The sequence below is a fragment of the Citrus clementina genome, unplaced genomic scaffold (assembly GCF_000493195.1).
Source record: "Citrus clementina cultivar Clemenules unplaced genomic scaffold, Citrus_clementina_v1.0 scaffold_9, whole genome shotgun sequence".
In the NCBI taxonomy this organism is placed as follows: domain Eukaryota; kingdom Viridiplantae; phylum Streptophyta; class Magnoliopsida; order Sapindales; family Rutaceae; genus Citrus; species Citrus x clementina.
In genome coordinates, this window is record NW_006261964.1 from 3,317,931 (window position 1) to 3,342,725 (window position 24,795).

General features: G+C 34.4%; 3 protein-coding genes across 6 annotated transcripts in view; 1 reads left to right on the forward strand and 2 right to left on the reverse strand.

Annotated features, from left to right (window-relative positions):
* The window catches only part of LOC18031802 (ARM REPEAT PROTEIN INTERACTING WITH ABF2), a 7,258-nt gene extending 4,065 nt beyond the window's left edge, over positions 1 to 3,193 (reverse strand). The window contains exons 1-8 of one of the 4 annotated variants that reach the window (XM_024181373.1): positions 2,837 to 3,188; positions 2,587 to 2,744; positions 1,527 to 1,699; positions 1,314 to 1,434; positions 1,157 to 1,231; positions 947 to 1,041; positions 696 to 771; positions 310 to 417 (exon numbers count right to left, since the gene is read on the reverse strand). In XM_024181373.1, the coding sequence (XP_024037141.1) occupies positions 310 to 417; positions 696 to 771; positions 947 to 1,041; positions 1,157 to 1,231; positions 1,314 to 1,434; positions 1,527 to 1,699; positions 2,587 to 2,744; positions 2,837 to 3,116 (1,086 nt within the window). In that variant the 5' untranslated portion in view covers positions 3,117 to 3,188. Of the gene's footprint in view, positions 1 to 300; positions 418 to 695; positions 772 to 946; positions 1,042 to 1,156; positions 1,232 to 1,313; positions 1,435 to 1,526; positions 1,700 to 2,586; positions 2,745 to 2,836 lie in introns of all 4 variants that reach the window. The other 3 variants (XM_006419817.2, XM_024181377.1, XM_024181381.1) reach the window with 3 other exon arrangements.
* A 3,419-nt stretch (positions 3,194 to 6,612) lies between these two features.
* On the forward strand, positions 6,613 to 11,772 carry LOC18031753 (probable LRR receptor-like serine/threonine-protein kinase At1g67720). Its single transcript, XM_006419819.2, has 9 exons — positions 6,613 to 6,843; positions 6,947 to 7,490; positions 7,659 to 8,122; positions 8,582 to 8,717; positions 8,802 to 8,873; positions 8,954 to 9,022; positions 9,352 to 9,423; positions 11,149 to 11,217; positions 11,299 to 11,772. The coding sequence occupies exons 1-9, from the start codon at positions 6,771 to 6,773 to the stop codon at positions 11,339 to 11,341; spliced, it is 1,542 nt and encodes a 513-aa protein (XP_006419882.1). The 5' UTR covers positions 6,613 to 6,770; the 3' UTR covers positions 11,342 to 11,772.
* A 1,490-nt stretch (positions 11,773 to 13,262) lies between these two features.
* LOC18032722 lies at positions 13,263 to 14,301 on the reverse strand. Its single transcript, XM_006419820.2, has one exon. The coding sequence runs from the start codon at positions 14,180 to 14,182 to the stop codon at positions 13,367 to 13,369; it is 816 nt and encodes a 271-aa protein (XP_006419883.1). The 5' UTR covers positions 14,183 to 14,301; the 3' UTR covers positions 13,263 to 13,366.
* Between the last annotated feature and the right edge of the window lie 10,494 nt (positions 14,302 to 24,795).

Sequence of the window (24,795 nt, forward strand, 5' to 3'; positions counted from 1 at the left end):
GATGACCAGTACAAAAACAAATATGCAAGAGAAAAAAACCTCTGAAGAAGTATTTGGATACCAAAGATGACCATAGCATAACCGCACTATTAAAAACCAATAGAACTTGACAAAAGCTTGAGGGAAACTGTGAATTAATTTCTAGTTCCTACAAGAAAATGAAAGTACATGTAATCTACCATACAAATCATAGCACTATCTACAAAAGAGCAGCACCATCTCAGAAAGCACAAAAGCCAAAACTTCTAGTTGACATTCATTAATTATGATAAAGATAAGGATAGCAGGTAAGACTGAAACCGTGATAACCTGTGCCAACCTCCCCAAGGCAAAGGCTGACATTTCCCTCAGTTGCACATCAGGTGATTGAAGCATTTCAATTAGTGGCCGCACAGCACCCCTCTGTACAATGTGTACCTGCATATATATTAAAATAAATAAAAGGAGAGACAAGTCTGATGGAAAATTGTACAAGGATGAGAAGGCTAAAAGCACATGATGACCAACAAGTGAACCAATACCAATACTTCTGCTAAAAGGATAGTCAGAGGAAACAAAATTTATTTTACATTTCCACTTAAAAAATTCATTTTCAATTCATTCCTCATATCTTGCACGGCCAAGCAGAAAACCTGGGAGAAGAATAAACTTTATCAAGGAAAAATAAGATAAAGACAATGACAAGTTGTGCCCACCTTGCAATCTGAATCAGTTGCAGCAAACTGTCCAAGTAACAAAGCTGCCTCCCTCTGGCTCTCGGAGCAGCACGAACTGTCATCCAATTAACAAACCCAATGAATTGAGAAAAAAAGAGCTAAGCTGTTCTACTAAGGTTAAAAACCGTAATATCTAAAGCAATAGCAGAAGAAGGGCGAAAACCTCTCCAAAACACCTAAACCAGGCAGAACATCACAAATGTTGTAAAAGAAACAAAATTTATGCATACCTAAGTAGTCCAATGACAGGTTGCAATGCCCCAGCAGCAAGAACTTCTTTCTTTATGTTGGGGGATGAATGTACCAGATTCCCAATTACTCCAACCTGGAATTCATGAAAATTAACTTCATTTGATAGCCAAAGAGAAATAAAAGCATAAAATATTGCACTTGCACAATTTTCAGAAACTAATAGAAAACCCACTCTGATAAAATCCTACCGCTTCATAATGTATAGCAGAATCTTCAGATCGTAGCATAAGAATGAGGGTAGGAAGAGCATTACATTCAACAATCTGCAAAAACATAGTAATTTCATAATTTGTAGATACCAATGCCAGCTTAACAATATGCAGCTTCCAACAAATTGTTTGTTACCTGATTCTTATTTTCATCGTTTTTAAATGCCAAAGTTCGCAGGGCACCAGCAGCTGCTCTTTGCACTTTTGTGTCAGTAAATTCAAGCAACTCAACCAGAGGTGGAATCCCACCTTCCATCCTGCATATCCAGAACACGATAACAATGAGATAAACATGGCACTAATTGGTAAACGCCTGACTCAAAATAAAAAGTTACAAAAATCATGAGACCTGACACGGGTTTTGATGCTGCTGTTCTCGTGAGCAAGGTTGGTGATAGCATCAGCTGCTCTTCTAATAACACTATTCACGGCACGGGAACAATTACTGTCCATGTGCCTCTTCAGCAAATTCACAAGATGTGACAATGCACCATTATCAACTATGAGTTGCTGATGCTCTGGCTGTTACCAACAAAATCCATAAAAAATTCACAGGTTCAGTACTCATACATAATAGAATATCTATTTTACAGTTTTAAATGCTTCAATGCCATTTTATTTGCAAGTATAGCAAGAATTGTTATTAGTCATGCAACAGAAACAATAACAATAAAATTGACAATGCTATACAACTAAGACTTATTGGAATCAAGAAAAATAAATGCCAGCAAAATAGTACCTTTCTACTTTCCCTTGAAATTTCAAAAGCAACTTCTTAATGCTAGAACATTGATAAAAAATCTTTTTAGGACATAGTTTCAAGAACAAGGTGATGAATCTTGGATAAAATAATTTCTTGAAAAAAAAGGGAGAGAAAAAAAAATTAAGCATGTCATAAGAATCTCAAAAGAAATCCTGTTCATTTCTTTAGGTGGCGTTTCTAAATTTCTTTTATTAGTCCCATTCAATAACATTGTAAATTCTTTAAATTATAAATCCTTTAAAATCTAAAGTAAAATAATTCAATACAGCCATTCAATCCTAACATAAACTTACAACCATAAAGCACACCACTTTCGACATTATAATAGTTTGTAGTGCTTAACATCTAATCTTCACTTGCCTTCCAAGAATTGTTTACATTTCTTAGTTTCACCAAAAATATATAGCCTTACCAATTATTATAGTAATCGCGACAAAACAACTATCATAGCATGCATACTGTGGGATTTAGTCTAATTATTCTAAAATGAAACCAATAGCAGCTTATTATTATAGCTATTTCCAGAAAGAGTAAAATTAGAACAATTCAAAATAATAATAACATGCATGAGTAAAATAATCACTATCAATAAAATGAGACTCCAAGCCAAGCTTAACTAAGCAAATAGAATAATTGCTAAAACAACCTTTACAGCAAGAAGTCCAAGAGCAAAAGCGCTTCCTTTCTCGACTTCATGCTCAAAAGGCTTCAAATTCCGGTCAGCTTCACTCGTCGGCGGCGCCTGTAGATGCTTCACAAGAGCAGGAACCGCGCCACCTTCGACAATCCAGTTCACAACCTCCTCTGCAACCACAAATACAGACCTTCGCATTAAAAAACCAGTGACAGAGGCGTAAATAACTCGAGATCGAGAGGCAGTTTTGGAAGGTACGGACCGTTCTTGGCGAGCTCGGCGAGGACGTGAGTGGCGCGTTTAGCCGCAGCGCGATCGGCTTCGAGCCAAGAGAAAGTGGTGTTAAGGACGTTAACCTGAGCACTGACCTCGCTCAATAGCGCTTGCCGCGCATCGGATGAAGAAGTTCCAGCAGAAGAAGACGAGATCTCTCGTTGTTGCATCTGCTGCTGCTCGTCTCCGATCACTGTTTCTTCATCTAGTTTCCGCTTTTGCCCCTTCCTCTCGGGGACGCTCGGCCCTTGGCGTCTCTGTGGATCCATCAAATCAGGGACAAAGCACTGAGAGAGAAGGCGAAGCGAAGAGAGGAGTGTGATCAGAAATGAAATTGGGATTTGAAAATGGATGAGGGAGTGAGGGTAGTATAGTCACTTCACAAATTCTTTTTGACCTTTTTCACTTACTTTTGTTGCGTCGGAATTAAAGCTAGGACCAGCCCACGTAATTTCCGATCCGAGATTAAAAATAAAACACTATCGTGCGCTCCCGCCGGGAAGTCTTACAAGCGATGAAGTGGCTAACGTACGCATGCATGGTGAGTAGGTGGAAGCATGGCGCGGGCCCGATAAAATTGTTGGGTCCAACATTTCATCGTTGTGGTCCACGTTTTCCTAGCGGTGGGGCCCATTATTTGTTCGCACGTTGGCTTGGATTTCGATGGTGGAAGGAGCCATCGTTGTGGTCTAGCAAATACAAATCATTTTGTTGTATTTCGTGGTTGATTATGTTATCATGCCATCGTGCTGACAATTAGAGAATATTTTTTTTTTTTGGGTAAATATGCCGAATACTATTTGAATGTAAATTATAGTGCGGTTGATATCCGTCATATCGATTACCAACACATGGTGCTTGTTTATTAGAAAAGTACCTTAGATTTCTTTAATAAGATTTATGTTCATGAGTTTGATTATTATTTATATATGGCATTATTATATATATACATTTACATTTCCATACAATGAATGTAACTAAACCATGTATAAAATATAAGTTGATTTTCTAGCTAATTAACCATCACTCAATATTTCTGAATTTGCTGTATGTTTGAAGGGTTATCCAAGCTGTATTGACTGTGGTTTCTAATTGTTATGATAAAAAAATATATTTTTTAATTCTCATACAGACACACAGTAAAATGTAAAAGGACTTTTGGCTTTCAAATGAAATAATTGTTAAAAAAAATATATTTAAGTGATTTATAAGTGACATACAAACGACTTATAAAAAAATTTGTTAAAAATTCAAAAATAACAATTGACTGATATGTCTATAACCAACGAAAAACACAATTTTCCTAAAAAATAATTATTAAATATCACATAAAAATGATCTTCAATTCTGCAAATGACTTGCAACTAACCCACAATTTATACAATTATTTTGTTTGCAAATTACCGTAAAAATTAACCCAAAATTAACGTTTTGGCTGCTAATTTAAATTGCATCGGGAATCTTGACCCCTTCTAGGAAGTGGTTGGAGAGTGGAGACCTCTAATGTCAAATGTCAAAATCCGTATATGTTATTTGGGATTTGGCCCGCAGGATTGGGGAGAATCCGATGGCAGGATCGAGTTGAAAGACAAGGAAAGGGGGGATGGCATGGGGCCCACTTCAAGAAACTGGACCCAGTATTGAACTGTGTTGGATTACATGGCTTATTAGGATGACCCAACAAAATCAATGCCCGTGTTTCGCTTTTAAGCAATTAAATATTAATCAATTGGTTAATTATGTTTTATAAAATTATATAATTAACTGGTTATGGACAAGTACCTCAATGATTGTTGCACATAAGCACAATCATGAATACTTTGTTTTACCCGCTTTGTTTCGTATAAGTTGTTATTTACTCAATTATCATAACACTTATTTGTTTAAAATCACAACAGTTAAACATATTTGATTTACCGATTAGCTAACCAATTATTACTAATTAACCAAATCACTTTTACTTGTCCCCCACCCCGTTGATTTGGCCTGGTAGAAACAAGAGGTTAGGGATCAATTTTGCTCATCAACTTTTACTGACACCAGCACCCGAAAGAAGAGATTTTTATCTTTTCTTTGTCGAAGCGTTAAAATCACAATGCAATAGTTATAAATGAATTATAAATGTGAAAAGAAATATATATGGTGTAAGGTCCTTTAATTGTAAAATTACTTTATAAAATCCTTCAATTGGTCTTTTAATTAATATTCTTTCTAAGCAACTCAGACCTCGAGTTTAATGGTGTGATCTGTTACTCTTTATTAATTCTCTCATGAGACCCTCGTTATAAATAATAGTTTGTTTATTATTGAGGTGTTATACAAAAAAAAAATGTAGTTACAAAATAATTTAAGTAAAAGTTGACTTTGAGCTGTAAATATTATTTTAAATAATAATTTTAACAAAAATATAAAGATATTATAGATTTTTTGTCGATTCATCGAATAAATATGATATAAAATCAACTTTATTTTTAAATTACAATAACAAGTGTCTATCAAATACTTTAATATTATATCTTAAAAATAGTTAATATCCAACCAAAATTTCAATATATGGCCTACAATCAATGAAGGGGCTTCACTTGGCAGGTAAAATTGTCTTTCCATTCAAGAAGCTAGTATTTTAAATTGGATATTTTGATATTCTAAACTAAATCCCCATGACACATATTAATGTAACAAATTGTATAATTTTACCATAATAGGGATTAACAAAACATGGAATTTTTAGTAGTTCTATTATAATTGTTTTTTTTTATAAGGGTTACTTCCACCCTACTCTCAAATGTTTCAAAATTTTAACCGGGCCCTCATTTTCTATTAATTTGATAGTTATTTTAACAAAACTGTTTGAAATTTGGTTAAACGTCAAAATGGCCCTTATATGAAATTGAAAAAGAATTAAATGACATCAAAACCTAATTCAATAATGGGTGAAGTTATTTGAACCCACTAAACTACTCACTAAACTCATTTACTAATAGTAGTTACACAATAATCTCGTCAATTAACTTATCAAATAAATTTAATTTATCACCACCAATTAATATTTAAGGTATAAATTTCTAAATTTACCCTTTGATTGTTAGAATAAACAGTCAAATTAATGAACTTGGAGGCGTGGTGCAACGGGGCAAAAGATTTGGAGGCGCGGCAAAAAATGTCAAAACATTTAGGGATGGGACAGAAATAATCCTGTTTTTCAATCATATTATTGGTGTTGGGAAAATGGTGAGAGTAATCTGAAAAAGAATTCACAAATCACAACAACAACAAGAAGAACACCCGAGTCATTAACTTGGAAGTAGGGAAAAACGATCTGGTGTGAAAATTAAAGAAACATTATCGATTAGGTGGATCTATATTGAATAAGTGGTTTCCTAACCTCCCAAAAAAAAAAGTGGTTTCTTAACAGTCTCCTATAACTGAATTACACAATCAAATATCCAATTAATTTAAATATAAATAAATAAACAAACAATAAAAAGCGTGAGACGACTGTTAATCTGTTATAACATTATGTCGACGTTAGCACCGAGGAACCATTTCCGTTAATATTAGAACGAATCCACACAAAATGGTAACGGCCATCCCTCTCCATCAGTCACCGCTCGCCACTCGCTAGCGCAAGTGACTACCTAACCCAACGCACTTACGCACCCAACTCAGCACGCTAACCGCCTCCAATGACCTGGCCTGACCCGGCCCCTCAATTTTCCCGCGTAACCAAAACGACCAAAAACAATTAAAAAAACAAATAAAAATTCCTTTCTCTTCCCCCAACTCCAATTCCTTGCTTGTGTGCATGACTGAATCAACTCCCCCCACTCAAAAGAAAAAGACCAATTCAGCTTTAACAAACAAACACCTACGACACCGCTCTCTCTTCTTCACTCTCTCATGTCTTATCTCTTCTCTCCACAATGCCCTCCGTTTCCCTTCTCCTCCTTTCGCTCCTCTCTCTTCTCTCCCTCTCTTCCTCTCAATCTCCGTCTGGTAAGTGTTCGATTCCTAATCCGAAAACAATTTGTTTTTAATTAATTGATTTTTAAATTTCTAAAACAATTTGTAATTTTTTCTTTCCTGAAATTGATTTTAGGTACGTTAATTGATTGCGGTACGGTTAACGTTTATACAATCAACGGACTCAAATGGCTTCCGGACAACGACTACGTCACTGGTGGGATCCCCAAGAACGTGACGGTCGCTGTCGCCGTACCTACGCTCTCAACCGTCCGATCGTTTCCGAACAAACTGCACCAAAAGTTCTGTTACGTCGTTCCCGTATTTCGCGGGGGGAAGTACTTGGTGAGGACCACGTACTTCTACGGAGGAGTCAACGGCCGAGATTCTCCGCCGGTTTTTGACCAGATGGTCGACGGGACTTTCTGGAGCGAGGTCAATACGACAGTGGATTATGTGCATGGTTTGGCGTCGTATTATGAAGGAGTGTTTTTGGCTCAAGGGAAGCATATGAGTCTGTGTATCGGGTCGAATAATTATACGGATTCCGACCCGTTTATTTCTGCTCTGGAGTTCGTGCCTCTTGAAGAATCGGTTTATAACAGCACCGACTTTGGCAAGTTTGGACTCCGCTTGATAGCGAGGCATAGTTTTGGATACAGTGGAGCAGACAACATTCGGTGAGAATTTTAATTTCTTAATACTAATGATTAATTATGCGTTAATTTAATCTTTGTGTTGTTTGTAAATACTTCATCTTGTTGAATATGCTTCATAACATAATGATATTGAAGGTTAATTACCCTGGTTAAGCACTTTCTCTTATTTCGAAAGTTTGGCGTTTGCAGATATCCTGATGATCCGTTTGATCGGTTTTGGGAACCATTAGTTGACAATAAAAAACCTGAACCCGGCAATTTAAACGTATCTGTTTCTGGTTTCTGGAATCTTCCTCCTTCGAAAATATTTAAGACAGCATTGGCAACACGCCCAGCAGAACGAATGGAGTTAACTTGGCCTCCAGTGTTTCTGTCAAGCTCAAGATACTACATTGCTCTTTATTTTGCAGATAATCCTTCATCTTCACGGGAAGGAACAAGGGTGTTTGACATAATTATAAATGGCATACCCTATCACAGAAATCTGAATGTGACTCCAGATGGTGTTGCTGTCTTTGCTACACACTGGCCTCTTTCTGGTGCTACAAAAATCACTTTGAATCCTGCTCCTGGTTCAAACAAAGGTCCTTTGATCAATGGTGGAGAGATTTTCCAAGTGTTGGAACTTGGAGGAAGAACTCTCACTAGAGATGGTATGCTTACTAACAATCTCTGAACTTTTTACTGAGACAAGTGAAAATTACTTTTGTTGCCCCTGTTGAACTCTCATTTTTCTCTAAGTATCTGTCGTTCTTAAACAAAATAATAGAAGATGAATAGATGTGATTGAGGAGGGAAAAAAAGAAAGCAAAGAAGTTATTTGTTATGCAACTTATAATCATATACTCTTCATCCCATTGGTTATACTGACTTGCATATGACCAAGCCTGATCATTTAGGTATGGCTATTGGCTCATCTAACGGAGAAATTTCAACTTAGTGTTCTGAATATTTGAGCACATTCTCATCATTTAATAGAATTGTCTCATTTCAGATGGATAAAGACCTTTCAGCCTCAAAACGATGGGGTAGCTAAATGTTTATTATGACATGATGGAATCTGTCATTTGCAGTGATAGTATCATTATATGGTCCTTCATTTCTTGTTGCAGTAATAGCATTGGAAACATTAAGAAACAGTCTTCAGAACCCTCCACTTGATTGGAGTGGTGATCCTTGTTTGCCCCATGGTTATTCATGGACTGGAATTACATGCACCTACGATCGCCGGATTCGCATAGTTACATTGTGAGTTGGGACTAGATATGACAGTTTGGTTATTGTCTATGCATTTTCATATCTGCTTCTCTAAAATCCTACTATTATTTTCAGAAATTTGACAAATATGGGCCTCTCAGGATCATTGCCATCCAACATTTCTAGATTGACAGCATTAAGTGGCATGTAAGTTGTCGAATTAAATTTCTGGTTAATGGAATATAGGAATAATTATATGCTGATTCATATGTTCATCCCCTTGACAGCTGGCTTGGAAACAATAACCTGTCTGGAACAATACCTGATCTCAGTTCGTTAATGAGGCTGGAGACACTGTAAGTTTTTTTCTCTTATGTTTTTCTGTCAAACATTTCTTGTTGTGCTTAAAGTAGGTCATATGGTTGGACATGGACCATTATCATGAACCCCCCATATACAGTGCTATCGTATCTAGCAACGTAAAATTTGTTAAACCTATAGTTTTTTCTTTTTCTTTTTTTTTAATTTTGGAAAAAGTACTTTATTTCTACTTGTGCATTGTTAAATATTTCTGCCTATTGTTAGTTTGTACTAATTAATTATTTAGAACCCTAATATATCTTTTTCTGTTGTCGCGGGGGATTCAGTTCCTTTTCTCTGATTTTTTGTTGTTTTCCATGTAAAGGCATTTGGAAGACAATCAATTCAGTGGAGAGATTCCTTCGTCCCTAGGAAAGATTCAAAGTTTGCGTGAACTGTAAGTCGCACTCTTATAACATATTATGCATGGCTTTTCCCTTTCCCTATCATTGAATGCCAGTGATAATGGCTCGACCCAAACTACATATGAACCTTACTTTAGTCTTTCTTCTATGGGTTGCTTCTTGTTTGTTGCTTTTCTCTGAATCAATAAAACTCCCAAGCAGTGTTTTTGAATTGAAGTAATTAGTAAGTGGATTTACAGCTAAGCTGAGATTTCTCTAAATCAGGGATTGGTTCCCACAACCATACCAAGGCTCGATTAGAGTTTAGAACCACTGCAATTTTACAGATGTGATAAACTCTTCGCAATTTGCAGGATAAGCCTTTGATGCAAGAGATTACTTAGACAGATCTACTACTCTTGTTGTCACATCACTTGTACCTGCCCTTTTACAACTTTTTGTACAACTGTTTAGGCAGAATGAAGAAGATACATTCACCTATACATCCAAGCCTTGATTTCGTACAAGCCATTATTGTAGTTGATTTTTGCATTTCTGTCATTTCCTTATCCAGTGGACAGTCTATCAGCATTACTGGCAAACATGCAAAATTACAAGTAATATGGTGCTCATTGTCAGTGCTCCACACAGTGTATGTAGAAGCATCTATGTCCATATTGCTGATAAAATAGATAACAGAATAAGTGTTTTATTGAGAGTGATGAGAATGAATCCTCAAGTGCTGTATCTAAGGCCCTAGCCAGTCGAAGAGTTGCTTGCTGAAACTCGGTTTAATCCTAGTGCTACTATTAATCATTTATAATTAGGTATTTTAGAAACCTAAATGCACTAGCATCCTGGCAAGATCTCATGGATATTTGTTTCAGCTGGCTTGTAATATCAAGAAAATACCAGCAGAGAAAAGAACTGACATTGTAATTCCTGCTGGAAATTCAAGTGATTTAAAGATTGATGATCCCTTGCTGAATCTCACATGTTTTCTTCATTTGATTAGAATGTAGAATATCTTGTCCTCTACATTTTCTTAGATTGTTTCATAATCAATTAGGGAACTTTGTTACATGTTTAATAACTTCATAGTATATATATACTTATTGTATAAAATTTCTTATTTGTATCATGCTAAACTTCACCATGGTTTGGACCCTTATATTTGATATAACAAACATTTCTGGTAAGATTAGCTTGAGAACAATAATTATAAGATTATTTTTTAAAAGAAATGTTTGATAAGCAGAATCTCAACAACTGGTTGGTATCTTTAGGATTTTATGGAGCCGTTAATAACATATAGAAATTGCAAAATTCTGCCTAGTACAAGTTTTATGTATTGGTGTAGAATAGCCATCATTTGGTATATCCCATGTTCTGTGATTCATTATAAGATGGAGTGATCTTGTCAAACACAGATGTTAGATCTGTATCGAGTTTTTGCTCTTTTATTCAACAATCAACAAAAGTCAATTATTTTCCACTTTGGTAATTGTTGAATCTTGCAAATGCTTTTATATGCAAAATCTGAACTTTCCCTCAAAAGAATTTAAATTTGGTGATAGATATGTAAATATATTCTCATTTTTGCTATATATCCATGTCATTGTTTTGTTCTGTTTTGAGTATGCTTCAGACAATACGGTACATGACAACAGATTTAGACATTTTGTTCTGTACCCTTTGGATTATTATTACTGTTTTGCCTATGTGGAAAGTGTCAATTGGTTCTTCATGTACCTAACCTAGTTTCTTTTGCCTTTCAGATTCTTACAAAACAATAATCTGACCGGTCAAATTCCAAGTAGCCTTATCAAACCTGGATTGAACCTTAAGTAAGTTTCGTATCTACAGGTCATAATCTTCACATCTTTGTGATCACCAGTTTAAGCTAATTGGTTTAATCTACTTACTAGGACTTCTCCTGGGAATCAGCTTTCCTCTCCACCACCTTCTTGAGCAAATCATTACTCTCGACGGTAAATGGACACTGCTGTATTTATCATGAAACTTGATTTCAACCATTTGTGTGAATATTAACTACTCCGCAAAGAGCCCAGGCATTATATGTGGTTCTGAAAATTTTGCTGAAAGCTTCACTATAATCTGATATCTAAACATGGAATTGATAGTTCAAATGCTCCGTCTTGCCTAGTTTGACCATTTATAATCTCCCAAATTCAGTTTGTAGCCTTCATAATTGTATTCTTTTTGTCCATATGTAGTCTAATTCTTTTTGTTTACCAAGCATTAGCTTGATCTAGTATTCAGATTTTATTTCACAATTGTCCATGTGAAAATATGCTTTTATCTTATGTATGTGCATTATTGTAATGTCTATGTTCCGACTATCGCTGTACACATACTATGATGTGGTTGGTTTTTGTTCTCATTGTCTTTGACTTCATACTTTGAATGCAAATAGGCTTTTTTTTTTTTTTTAATTTCTTCTGCTGCCATTTGGCCGATAGCTTAGCTACTAATTTATGATTCACATAGCAGACATTTAAAATTATTTATTTCTCTTTGTTTAGCAGTGTCCATCTAAATATGCTTTTTCTTTAAGTGATCTCTTGGGAGCTTAATCTTTTATTCTTTTTTTTCTTAATACTGTTATACAAAACTGTAGGTATTACAATTAATATTTATAAATAAATTCTACAATTAAGACTTTCTTCGTGACATGTACTCTTCTGAAGCGCTTAGTCTTTTATTCTTGCTTGATCAAGAAACGAAAACTCATGTTAATTTATCAAAATTTGAACTTCTAATCAATCAGTATCTCTCTAAAAGTTGACATTAATTGATTGCAAGCCATAGTTGAGTTGTCAAGTCACCACATTTGAGATATAAATGAGATCTTGAGCTGTAATATAGGGATGGGCGATTCTGAGTTCGGAAAATTTTGAACAAATACTAGCATGCCAACACAACTATTGGTTCATTTTCTTTGAAGACTCGAACCAAAAAACCCTTTTCACCTCATCGTGAACCGAATCGATTTGGGCAAAAATGCCCATCCCCATTCAAATTTTTATTCTCTCTTACAACCATTAACGCAAGGATCCCTATTGAATTCACCAGAACCATCATCCATGTGGGTCTGGATTTGTCTGGGCAAGCTTCTTAAAGATTGAATAAAGAAATAAATTCAACTTCATGTAGATTATAGTTATACTGTATAGTCAGATTTACAGAAGCATCATAGCCCACTTATTTCCTTTTCACCGCTTCCATTTTGGCAGAAGATAACATCCTTTCTGATTTATAACGGAGAATCACAGCATATGGTGTACCAGACCTTGCTCCTTTACCCAAAATAGTTCAACATTCATTGGTGCAAAGCTACTAAAGCCATTGAATCTGATTCCTCTGGCTCTTAGTCGATCCCTTTCGTAGGACCCCTTAGTTCAGAATCCCTGCATCCTGCATGTGCCATGACTGCTCACTTCCTACTTACTATCTCCTATCCTTCACAGCCAAAGACAAAGCTCTTTCAAAATCACACTAGTAAGTCGTAAGAATGACACTTTCATCCTTCGGGAGGAGCATTAAAACGCTAACAGAGAAAGAATATTTTGGGATGATAAATTTGACATTCAAACAATACATGCATGACAAAATATGTAGGATATTTATCCAACTCGGTTTGTATGCTAATTTGTAAGAGACCCAAGTGGTGGAAAAATCATGAAGGGTGAAATTTTCATTTTCTGTAATACGGTAAGGAAGCTAGAAAAAGAAATGTTAATACCGACCAATAACATTTTTAAATGTCAGAATGTACATTGTAATACATCTCAGATCCAACATTATCAACATTAATCTACTAAGCAAAGGAACAGCGAAAATTTGTAAAATTTTCAAATGAAGAAACGAAATGAAAATGGAAATGAATACAACACATTAGACAATAATACTGCATATCAAGATTGGAATTTTCTGCTAATAAATTTCTCATTCTTCACGACTTTCATTTTCACTTCATATCTCTAATCTTCCTTTCTTAAGAGGAAACAGAGGTGGCATTGCAGAGCTCTTCACTGCCGTGCAAATGGGCACGTTTACCATTGGCCTAATTCTAATACTCGCTGATCTTGTTCTCTCTAATCCCTTTTTAATTCTCTTAACATGCTTATTATCTCTATTCCCGGGACCCTCTTTCCCATCTTCTTTGGTCACGATATCAGCTAAGGAGCTTGAAGAAGATGATGTTGAAGATGAAGAAGAAGAAGGTGACAATGAAGAAGCACGTTGCTTCTTTAACCTAAGCAACTCTTTCCATAAAACGGTGCACTTTGGTGGCCTTGGTGATGGGTCATCATCAACAAACCAGCTTACTCTTGCCTCTGTAGCAGCAGCTTCCTTGTTATGATTATGGTTATCATTGTTAATATGAATAGCCTCTTCCTCGTCTTCTTCCTTTTCACAGTCTTTTGTTTTGAGGCTGATTTTGTTGAGCTTCTCTAAAGAATGCTGCATTTGCCAGAAGGGTAGAAGCTTCCCTTCAAAGAAAAGCTCATCAGCACTTAACATGTTGTGGCTACTCACATCACTGGTGTTGGAAAGGAACTCAAAAGGATCTGCAGCGATATTTCTTCCTCCCTTTTCCTGCAGCCTCGCCTTTTCTTGATCTTTTTGGCCTTGATGTGAGTGTTGCTGTGACTGAGGAGTAATGGAAATGAAGTTGCTCTCATCAAGAAAATCAGCTGAAAACGAAATTCTAGGACTTGTGGGTTGCTCATTAATAATAGATCTATTGGTTGGTTGAGCAGCTTGAGCAATTTCTACAGAAACCATATTGATTTTCCTTCTTTTTTTTTTTTCCTTTTTGTGGGATTTTTGAAGGGATATTAATGAAGAGCGATTTGGTTTTGGTTTTTTGGTAGTGAGCTAGCAGTGGGGTGGGGTGTATGAGAAATGCATGAGATAGTGGTGGTTTATAAAGGGAAAGGGGAGGTCTTATTATTAGTTTGTAGTGAAACTTTAATCACTATGTCTTGCAATTGTTAGTAAAATGTTTTTGGACGGTGAGAGATTATTAAAAATTTAAGTGGTCTGGTGAAGGCGAAACAACTGAGTTAAGGGTGTGTTTTACTATATGGGAACATCACATGGACACCTTGGGAACTAAATGACAATAAACTTTTTATCTTTTTTTAACCTTAAAAAAGTTTTGCATGCGATTCTAAATGATGGCTTTCTATCATTTAGCAACTCGGCCTATAGTACAAGACATCTTTATGCTTTCACTGTAGTATTTCTAAGGTAAATGAAAAAATAAATAAATAAATCACATATTTCAAATTTAGAAAGGAAAACGTGTTCTCTCCACCCAAAAAAAAAAGAAAGAATTTCAACATTAAATAATGTATGTCAAATTTTTAGTATAAAAACCCCCCAAATTTAATTGAATTTGATGGTACTCGCTCCCTACTTAGTATACTGATAATCGATAAACTTGGTTTTAATTTGTTGCCCCTATTATCTTAACAAGTATGAATGGCCCCCAAGGGTGTGGTTGGGTTGGTTGCAGTACAATTATAGCCTCTATTAGAACTCATGTTCGATTCTTATGGATGGTTAGAGGGGTAAAAATGTATTTGAACTTGTCTATCCCCTTACCTTTTAAAAGAAAAAAAAAAAGTATGAAGGAGATTTATAAATGAGGTTTTGGATAATAATAAATCACTATTTTTCTTAATCCACGCACGTAGGTATTTTGAGCCTTCTGCTTGTGTAAGATTTTGTTGCTGATCTTTTTTTTTTTTAAGTATTAAGAGATAGACACTACTCATTTTGAGCCCAAATATTAAAAACTAAAATTATAATTAAAAACTCTATTGCAAAAATAAAACAAAACGCAAATTCAGGAGTGTGCATGATGAGTAGTGGGCTTTACCGCTGCAAAAGTAATTTAGGATAATGAAATTTGAACTTTAGATTATCTTTTGAAGCTTGAGGGTAATTAATTTAAGTGCTGAATTTGGGATCAGTCAAGAGAGAAAAGCTTTGTTAGTTTGACTCCATAATCCATATTTGGATGCAGGTTAGGTTCATAACATGGGAGGAGTCCCACGCATGTGGTCACATGAGAGTAATTTCTAGCCATGTGACGGCTTAATCATGGATATGCACAATGCAATTTCTCTGACCGATACACCCTTTGATATAGCTTTGCAATTACCGGCAAATTCTCTAATTTTCCCAAGGCATGAAGGGTTTTCTTGTCAATTCTGAAAAAGATTTCAAGCGGCAGATATCATGCCCAGTTCTTTAAAAAGCTTCAATTAAGATTTGGGCACCTATAACTAAATCCAGACAGCTAATAAAATTAAATACTATATAAATATATCTGGGTTTAAAATAAACTAAAATGTGCGAATTCATAAGATTGTAATATTGGTCATTTTGCTGTGGTCCTTGTTGGCTCTCTTCTGTCTTATAATTGAGTGAAGGAGACAATAGGGTTAAAGTTTCGACAGGGAGCTAACTGATCAATAAACAACAAAACCGAACATGTGACCGTGAGATTCTAACCAAAATTAACTTCAATTATGTGATTGCGTAGCTTCCTTTTTCTTGATTTGCTCTGAAAAATCGGCATTAAGGAAATTCATCTTAACTAATCATGTTCGCTCTGTTTTTGTCTACTGCTTTTGTTATGTATGGGTTCCTTTTTTGCCTCTTTTTCTTCTAATTTTTTATGACAAAAGCCGTAAATTATAAATGTTTAATTGATTCTGTGAAAGTATTAGATGAGACACGTGAATCACGTTACTCCTCAGCATGTCCAAGAAAAGCCTTGCCAGTTGCTCGGCGTGGAACTTCGATTTTGGTTTAACAGGGACGGTAACAGAGAAATTACAGGCCATGAGAGACCACAATTGAAAAATGTAAAATTGATGGGTCAAAATATAAAATTCATACAAAATTGAGCTAAATTTCAATTAAGATTCATATCTTTTCTTATCTATTTTTTTTCTCCCTAAATTTAGGGCTTCAGAGCCTTCCAAACCTAAACTTATTTATGGTCCTATTGCAACATAGATAGTCAGTTTAAAATTAACCTATTATGATCCGATTATGGTAATGACAAAAAAATTTGAAACATATAGCATAATTTTATTAGATGGTCTCGTTGAGACTGTCTTACCTAAAACTTTCTCATTTCATTTTTCTCTTTTTAAAAGCACCACACCTAAGTTATTCTTTCAATATTTTAGAATTAAATATAGATATCATCGATTAATTTGTTTAATGCGACAGATTATAAATGTCTTAAGTTTTCACAAATTTGAAGGGGAGATTGAATTGTTGATGAATTCATGATTTTTAACTAACTTTTTAGCTTCCAGAGTTTACCTACATTTCATGCTCAGTCAAAACCACCGAGATGTACTTGAGATTAGTCTAACATTATAAGGGAAAAAAATGGTATTTTTTTCACTTTATATTCAATTTTGTTTGCATGCACTGAAAGTCTGAAACAAGTGGGACATGAGGAATTAAAACTACTCGCACGGTCAATTTACAGCTAGTGTTACTGGAGTTATGAAGACCAGAGCAAATGGATCAAAAAGGACAAGAAGCAAAAGTAAGTGCCCTAATTGATATGGCCCATCTGATCAAGCGACCTTTTCAGCAAAATGGAGCCTACAAAATTTTTGTTGTTTTTTGGGAAATAGCGATTGACCCTGAAAAGACTCCGGTGCAAAATTTGCAAAACGCAAGAGTGGCTTCACTAAAAGCCTAAAACTAAATAAGTGAGCTGGGGTGGGGGGACCATTCAGTATGATTATGAGCCAATTTGGATTAAATTACACAGAGGATTAGGGTTAGGTCTCTGGTTTTACGCGAAAGCCAAGCTGTTAACATGAATATTGTCGTCTGTTTCTCTAAAAAATGCTGCCATTGTTTATTATTCAGCTATTTATACAGTAGATATATAGTTAGCTGTTATTAATGGACGGTCCCACTGTGTTTTGACTGTGACCAGGTTAGATTATTATTATTTTTGTTAATCAGAAGGAAACTGACGAAGGATTTTGTGACCGTCGAGTTGGCTGATTTGTATTTTGGTGGAAAAATTAATTAATTGGGACAATTAATAGTGTAAATTCCATTGGACCAAGCACTTGATATGAGTTGACTGAATTGTACAGCACTACGTCACTACGATTTAATGCTCTTGATGAAATAAGTTGAAACGTGTCGATTTGACTTATTTATAATTTGGAGTGCTCATGTTGGGAGTTTGATTTTAAGTTTGTATTAGAATAAATTGTTTATTGGATTAAGGAAAAAAAAATGCATTTCACTCTTTTATTTTTAATCCATGGAGACTCTTTTAGCAATGATTGATCCCGATGTCACGTAGCCATCAAGGTTGATATTTTTATGAATAATAAAAAGATATAAAAAGTTTGAGAAAATTAGAAGAAATAAATGAAAATGATAGTGTAGAGGACATTTAAGAATAACTTATGTATATAAGTCAGATAAAAGCCCACAGAATTGTCCTAAAATAATATATAGCCCCCTATTTGCATACTATCCGCCACTAAATTTCTTTCATGGTATAGGAATTAATATCGACAATTCGAGACTTCCCCAGTCACTGAATATGACTCTTTGAGGACATCAATTATCATTAGTAAGAGGCAGCAACATAGCAATATTAAAAGGAAAATGCTACTTACCCCGAGCCGTTTCAATTTTTATTTTTATTTTTGTTTTCAATCTCACTAAAACGACGTTGTTTTGGCTTAGTTAAGGCAAAAACAACGGCAATCCCAAATTACCTTCTCTTCCTCTTCGTCTCACAACCTTTGCGTTGTATTCATTTTCCTCTTCGTTTCACAGCCACCACCACTGACAACCACCACCGATAGGCACTGGCAGCTACCATCACACATACCCAGCCATCAGCATCACCACCACCGACAGCCATCACGCATGGCAGCCACCATCACACGTACCCAGCCATCGTCGCCACCATCACCGACAGCCATCATAGCAAAAAAATATATTTATAAACAATAATTCTTTACAGCCATAGTCCCTGCAATCTCTCTCCTGGTTTTGGAAAAGGAAAAAAGTGCTTTGAGAACATTATCTTTGAATTTTTTTAACTAAAAAAAGATTGTGTTCAGGGACCAAAATTTCAATTACCCATAACCGTTGTAATATTTTCCATCAGGATTATTAAAACACATCTCAACCTTAGACTTTGCTTCTGAAAACAATACAAAAGTAAAGGCAAAAGTAGATTTTGAAAAACAGCCAAGCTACATGATTTAAGTGCATTCATTTACTTGATCTGTCGTTTGCAGAAGCAGCGTCTCTGTGATGCATCGTTTTCAAAAGCAATTTGGAGGAATTAGATGGGGCTGTGAATAGGGATGGCAAACAGTGAGCCTGGGCCGGGCTTTTTCAAGCCCAGGTCCAGGCCCACTGTCAGTTAAGCGTGCGGGCTTAGGCCGGGCCGGACTTTGGCTTTATTTATTTATTTTAAATTTTTTAAATTTTTATAAATTTGAAATAAATTAATGATCAACAAATTATTACAATCATAGATAAATTAAAGAAAATGAATATTTCAAATTAAAATAATAAATAAAGTAAATAAAAGCTCGTAACTTTAATTTTCTTTAATACTGAATTTTCTAATTCAAACGCTCTCTTAATTAATTGACACAAAAGAGAGAATTTAGTATCATAATTTTAGCTTTTTTGAATCATAATTAATTTAAAAGTTAAGAATTTAAGTTTTCTTTTTTATTTTTAAATTTCTTTTCAATTTTAGTTATATTATTCTAATTTATAAAATTATTTTTTTTAAAGTATAGCCCATGTTTTTTTTTCTTAGGGCCGAGCCTGGGGGCTTGGGCCGACCCGGGCTTTTTTGTCACCCCTAGCTGTGAAGGAAGATAACAATACTCTATACTTGGGGAGAAAAAGGAACGAAATGAAAAAAGAAAGAGAAACGTAGCAGTAGATGTTTAATTTTAAAATGAAAAAAAAATTCTTAAAACGTCGTTGTTTCACAATCTTCAGGGCTTGACTTGGAGTTTGACTCGGGATATATAGCAGCGCTGATATTAAAAAACGTTAATATTTAAGTCCAATCAAACTTCATTCATATTCATGCCCATACTGAAATCCCAAAACACATAATGTGATGGTGCAGTGGGGGTTGTAAAATTGCCGTCAACACATCAAGGCCGGTCCGACCGGTTCACACAACTAAAATCCTCATTAGATCGGTCTGGGACAGCCAGGAGTCGACATGGGCCACTAAATAGATTATTATCAAGTTGGACTTGGCCCACTCCATCATTAGTCCACGACATAATCTTCGTCCTGGCTTTTAAAGTACAGCGCCGTAGTGCCCACATCATATATCATCATAAAAAATAAAAAAACAAAAACTTTAAATTCATATTATTCAGTCAACTTGTGAAACAAGAAGTTTGATAACTAATATAATATTATTTTTTCTTCCCTTGTAAAGATAAAAATTGTGAGGTAAATAGTAAAACCACATGATTAAATGCTTGAAGCAGGAAACATGGCAATAATGCATTTTATCTGTGATATTCTTGTTTATGTGTGACGCAGAATATTTAATGCGTGAAGACAAAATGCATAACTTAGCATAAACTACTAATTAAAATAATGTTGTCTCATTAACGTTGACTTCGTGAAATATTTTTATTTTACAATATCTCTAGCATTCTCGAGCACGCCGTTATTGGTTTAAGCAATCCATTTATTTTGTTTAAATTTCCTTCCAATTTCCAGAATTATTGTTTGTTATTACACCTTTCAATTGAAAATATGATCCAAGATATCAAAGCCGAAGATTTGTGATCTTAACGACAATCAAGGAAAATATATTTTACAATCAATTTTTTATATCTAGCATTACCATTGTGGCAGGATTGATCGTGCTGAATTTTTGGTTCAAAAATGAGAAACTATATATATATTTTTTTTGAAGTATATATTATCACTTGCACTGAAAGTGATAGGGAAGAAGATGCTAACAAGACATCATTATAGCAGAGGTAGATAGAGATCAGATTAAGCATGCACTTTGATGGTACTTCTACACAAAAAAAAAAAAATGAATTAAGAGTTATAAAACCATGCATGGTTAATCATGCTAATTACTTTTCATTAACTAAGAATAATACTAGGCTATAATGAGCTCTCCTTTATATATATAGGCACTTCATCTACAAACACATAAATCAGAACTTCACGTAATGATGTAACTTGTAGGCCATCTAGCTAGAAATGCAATTAAATCAGTGATCATGCATATGATCAAACCAAAAAGACAGCAAAATATTGACTCTTATCACCAGTCGAAACTGGGGTTGTCGAAAGATGTTTCAGGCCAAAATATTGACTCGTTATTTCTTTGAATTGACATATATATATACAAATGGCAGCTATCATGGAGCAGGATTGTACGTGAAGCTAGAAGTTACAATTACCAGCAATAATAGAGGGCGAAGCAAAGACAGCATTGAACATTATGTGCCCATAATTTTGCTTTTGCAAATGTCTTGATATGATAATTGGGGATACAAAATGTACCACTCGGGAACAGTATAAAACATCTTTAGACAAACTATAGACCCGAAATAGCTAGCCTTTAATTACAAAATTTGCCATGGGATTATACAGTCAAGCAGCTGCTGATGAGTCAATAAGATGATCACAATCTTGTAAGGTTGTTAGGGATTAAAACAGCAGGAAAATAAAATTGGAGCAAAATCATGGCCGGTTGCTCGATCAGCATTGTGAAATTATTTGGTCTGCCGTCTTTATAATGTTTCATCTATTATCACCTGACATTTTACAAATCATAATCACTAGCTTTTTTTTGTGGCATAATACTTGATTATTATTATTTTTTGGATCATCCTTCACCTTTAAGGATATATATTTATATATATTTTACTAGGACCGTTTAATGAATATCTTATGAAAAATAAATCTTTCATGAAAATATTTATATCTACATGAAAATATTTCTTAGAGAAATGACGATTAAAGGTATATAATTTTGAATAAGCTTTTAAGGCTTTCAATATCAATAGAAACCATTAGCGTTACGATAAACATTTTAAAATTTTTATCTAAAATTATATCTCAAATGATATAATATGTGATGTGTTATTTATTGAATCATTAGATAATTTTTAAAATGAATTAGTTGTGGTATCTTATTGAATATCACATATGAAAATTTGAGGTAGAAAACACAACTCTTAACATTGTCATACACTTGTCACCATCTCAATAGAAGGCAAACTTGACACTCAAAGCTAGGTAAAGATGTTACATCTTACGTGTGATAGTGAAGCTATTATGATCAGTCCTCAAATGCCGCTGCTTATAACATGTATTGCGGCCAAGGCATGTGATAAATTGGGTGAAAAAAAAAATAATTTCAGGACCACCTCAAAATTGAGATCATGTGACATGTTGCCTTGCACTTCTTATTATACGTGTATTTTTCTTGTTTTAATTGACAAGTGGGGGGAGATCCGAAAACATTGACGTTAACTTGAGACTTCAAATACTCTCAATACACGCAACATCGTACCGTCGTTTTCATAGGGGCACCTGTTGCTTGAGACCGAGGGTGGATGGTATTGCGTGCTTGGCGAATTTTGAGCTTTAGTGCTTGTGCTTTTTTGAAAAATCTTCATCGTCCAATGTCTACATACAACATACACTTATCCATCAATAAGGAAAAAAAAAAATTAAAAAATGAGATGGTCTTAAATGCTTTGTACATGGCTTCTTGGAAAATTTCATGCCGTGAAGTTTCGTTATAACAAAAAGTTAGGAAAATTCCACACAAAGAAAGATGAACACGAGTGCTTTTGACCTTCATTAATATGCGAGATGTTGAGTGGTTAACCATCAAATATCTTGATGTATACGACTTAAGTGTTTGGGAATTTAACAGTGTGACGACTGTTTAGTAGATGGACTGGAGAGCATGAAAATTTAACAAAAAGATCAAGAATCCTTTTTTAACTTCGTGCCGGAAATTTGGGGTTATCGCATTGTCGAGGAAAAGGGGAGTTGATATAAAAATATACTATCTTAATTTGCCAAAACTAAATTAAACAAATAAATCATACTAGCTAGGGTTTATGCTTTAATTTGTTATGTTTTCTTGGCCATCCCTGGTCGTGCTATTCCTTAGAAAGCAGGATGCATGGTAAAATCACATTCAAGTATGCCATCCTCGAAGAGGCCGAGCATTACATGGGTTCAGAGTCCCATACCTGTGAAAAATGCGGGCAGTTTTATTCTTTAAAATAGGATAAAATAAATTAACAAATTTCTGATGCAGATTATGTCCAATTAAGTTATTATCCTATGAAATTAGCAAACTAGACTCTTGATAAACTCTAGAAAAATATTAGGATCGTGTTGTTGCTCGTAATTAATATCTATTGAAAATCCAAATCCAATGAAGTGACACCTGGGTTAAGTGTCATCAACTAGTGATGATTTATTATTGTGGTTGGGGGAATTATCATTAATATTATTTTTGTTTCTCAGATTTTAATTTGAGGAAGAGTTTGTGGTTGAGCTAATTAACAACCACGTACAAACATGTAGTCCTTGAGACACTAACAACAGTATCACGATAAGCTTAGCGAACAGTGTCTTGATAAGCTGATAAGCTCAAATAGGCCAAGAACACAAATTTTCCAGGTCCCAGACCCCATCCGTTTCATGCACAAGAACTCTCATTCAACCTTTTTTTTTTTTCTTTTTTTAATAATAATAATAATAATAATGTACTCTCATTATTTATTTGTTTATCTATTTTTGTTTTGAAAGAATGATACACTTTCACTCTATACAAACAAAAATGTGCACCTTTTTCACTAGCATTCGTCTCTCTTCTTATCAAGTTTTCTTGCACGCAATAGCGCATAGCATAATCTTTTCGAGTGATGACGGGCAGTCGTCCATTGTATGCATGCATTTGTGTGCGGGGTCCTACTAATATGACATACTTTATATATCTGTGGACCTTAGATACCAGTTAGATTTCAAAAGATCTGTAGCAGCTCAGTATATTGATTGTATCCGTTCTGATGATTTCAGAACCCAGTCAGCTGAAGCTAAGCTCTCTTCACAAGCCGACAACTATACTGAAATTTTAGGGTCATCAGTTCATTTCATCATAAAACATAATAAATTTTCCGTATCAGTACTGTATCATTGGCGTTTGCTGCTCCTCAACTCTTCGGTGTATGAAGTGTAACAGCGAGTGACGCAGTCTTAAAAAAAAAAAAATAAATAAATAATTATATATATATATATATATATATATATATATATATATATATATATATATATATATATATATATATATATATATATATATATATATATATATATATATATATATATATATATATATATATATATATATATATATATATATATATTAATATATAATAATCTACAACTTCAACACTTTTCAAATGAAGTTACAAAACATATATATATTTTATTACATGAGATTATTATTTAAGAATACAACTTATATTACATGAGATTACAACTGATATTTACATATCAAATTATTACTAAGACTAATTTACATCAATTTTTATAAAATCCGCCCAAATTTTTAACCTCTTTACTCCACTCATATTTCAAAAAGGAGAAGATTGTCTTCACTCAAATTAAAAAAAAAAATTAAACTTCCACAATGCATTGAACCTATGACCTCACAATTGTGAGGTATAAATTCTAACTACTAGGTTAAAGCTTAGTGGCTTACAAAACATATATTTTGAGTAGCTTACAAAATGGAGGTAAAACTTCTCACTGAAAATAATTTTCACTCGTAGTAATTTTATGCACGCACTAGGAAAGAATTTAATATTTTAAAGATCTTCAAGTTAAGACTCAGTTAATTATCGATTTTAACCTTGTACAAAACACAAAATCTGGGAAGAATCATATAGTATGCAAATTGAATCTAAATTATTAAGCGCCTACAAATGTTGAATGGGGAGCGTTACACTTTGAATTTGGAATGCACTAAACAGAGAAACTTTGAAGCTACTTCATTGACACTAATAAAAACCACCGTCTTACACCAATCATAAATTCGTAGCCCTGAAACTTCATCAACTCTTTCGCAAATTGATGATTCGAACCCATGTGTATGTGTGTGTTTATTTCTCCCTTGTTGGGGAAAATATAATTATAATATATAATCACCAAGTCAGATTCCATATGCTGATTTGATATTTTTAAATAAATATTTCATTAGTATATCTCAGATAACGTGACAAAATATACAGAGATAAAGACAAAAAAGGGGGCGGAAACAGAAATGCAAGAGAAAG

Coding starts and splice junctions, on each gene's coding strand:
- LOC18031753 (XM_006419819.2), top strand. CDS start 6,771: ATGCCCTCCGTTTCCCTTCTCCTCCTTTCGCTCCTCTCTCTTCTCTCC. Junction 8,123..8,581: donor AAGAACTCTCACTAGAGATG/GTATGCTTACTA, acceptor TTCTTGTTGCAG/TAATAGCATTGGAAACATTA. Junction 9,023..9,351: donor TTAATGAGGCTGGAGACACT/GTAAGTTTTTTT, acceptor TTCCATGTAAAG/GCATTTGGAAGACAATCAAT.
- LOC18032722 (XM_006419820.2), bottom strand. CDS start 14,182: ATGGTTTCTGTAGAAATTGCTCAAGCTGCTCAACCAACCAATAGATCT.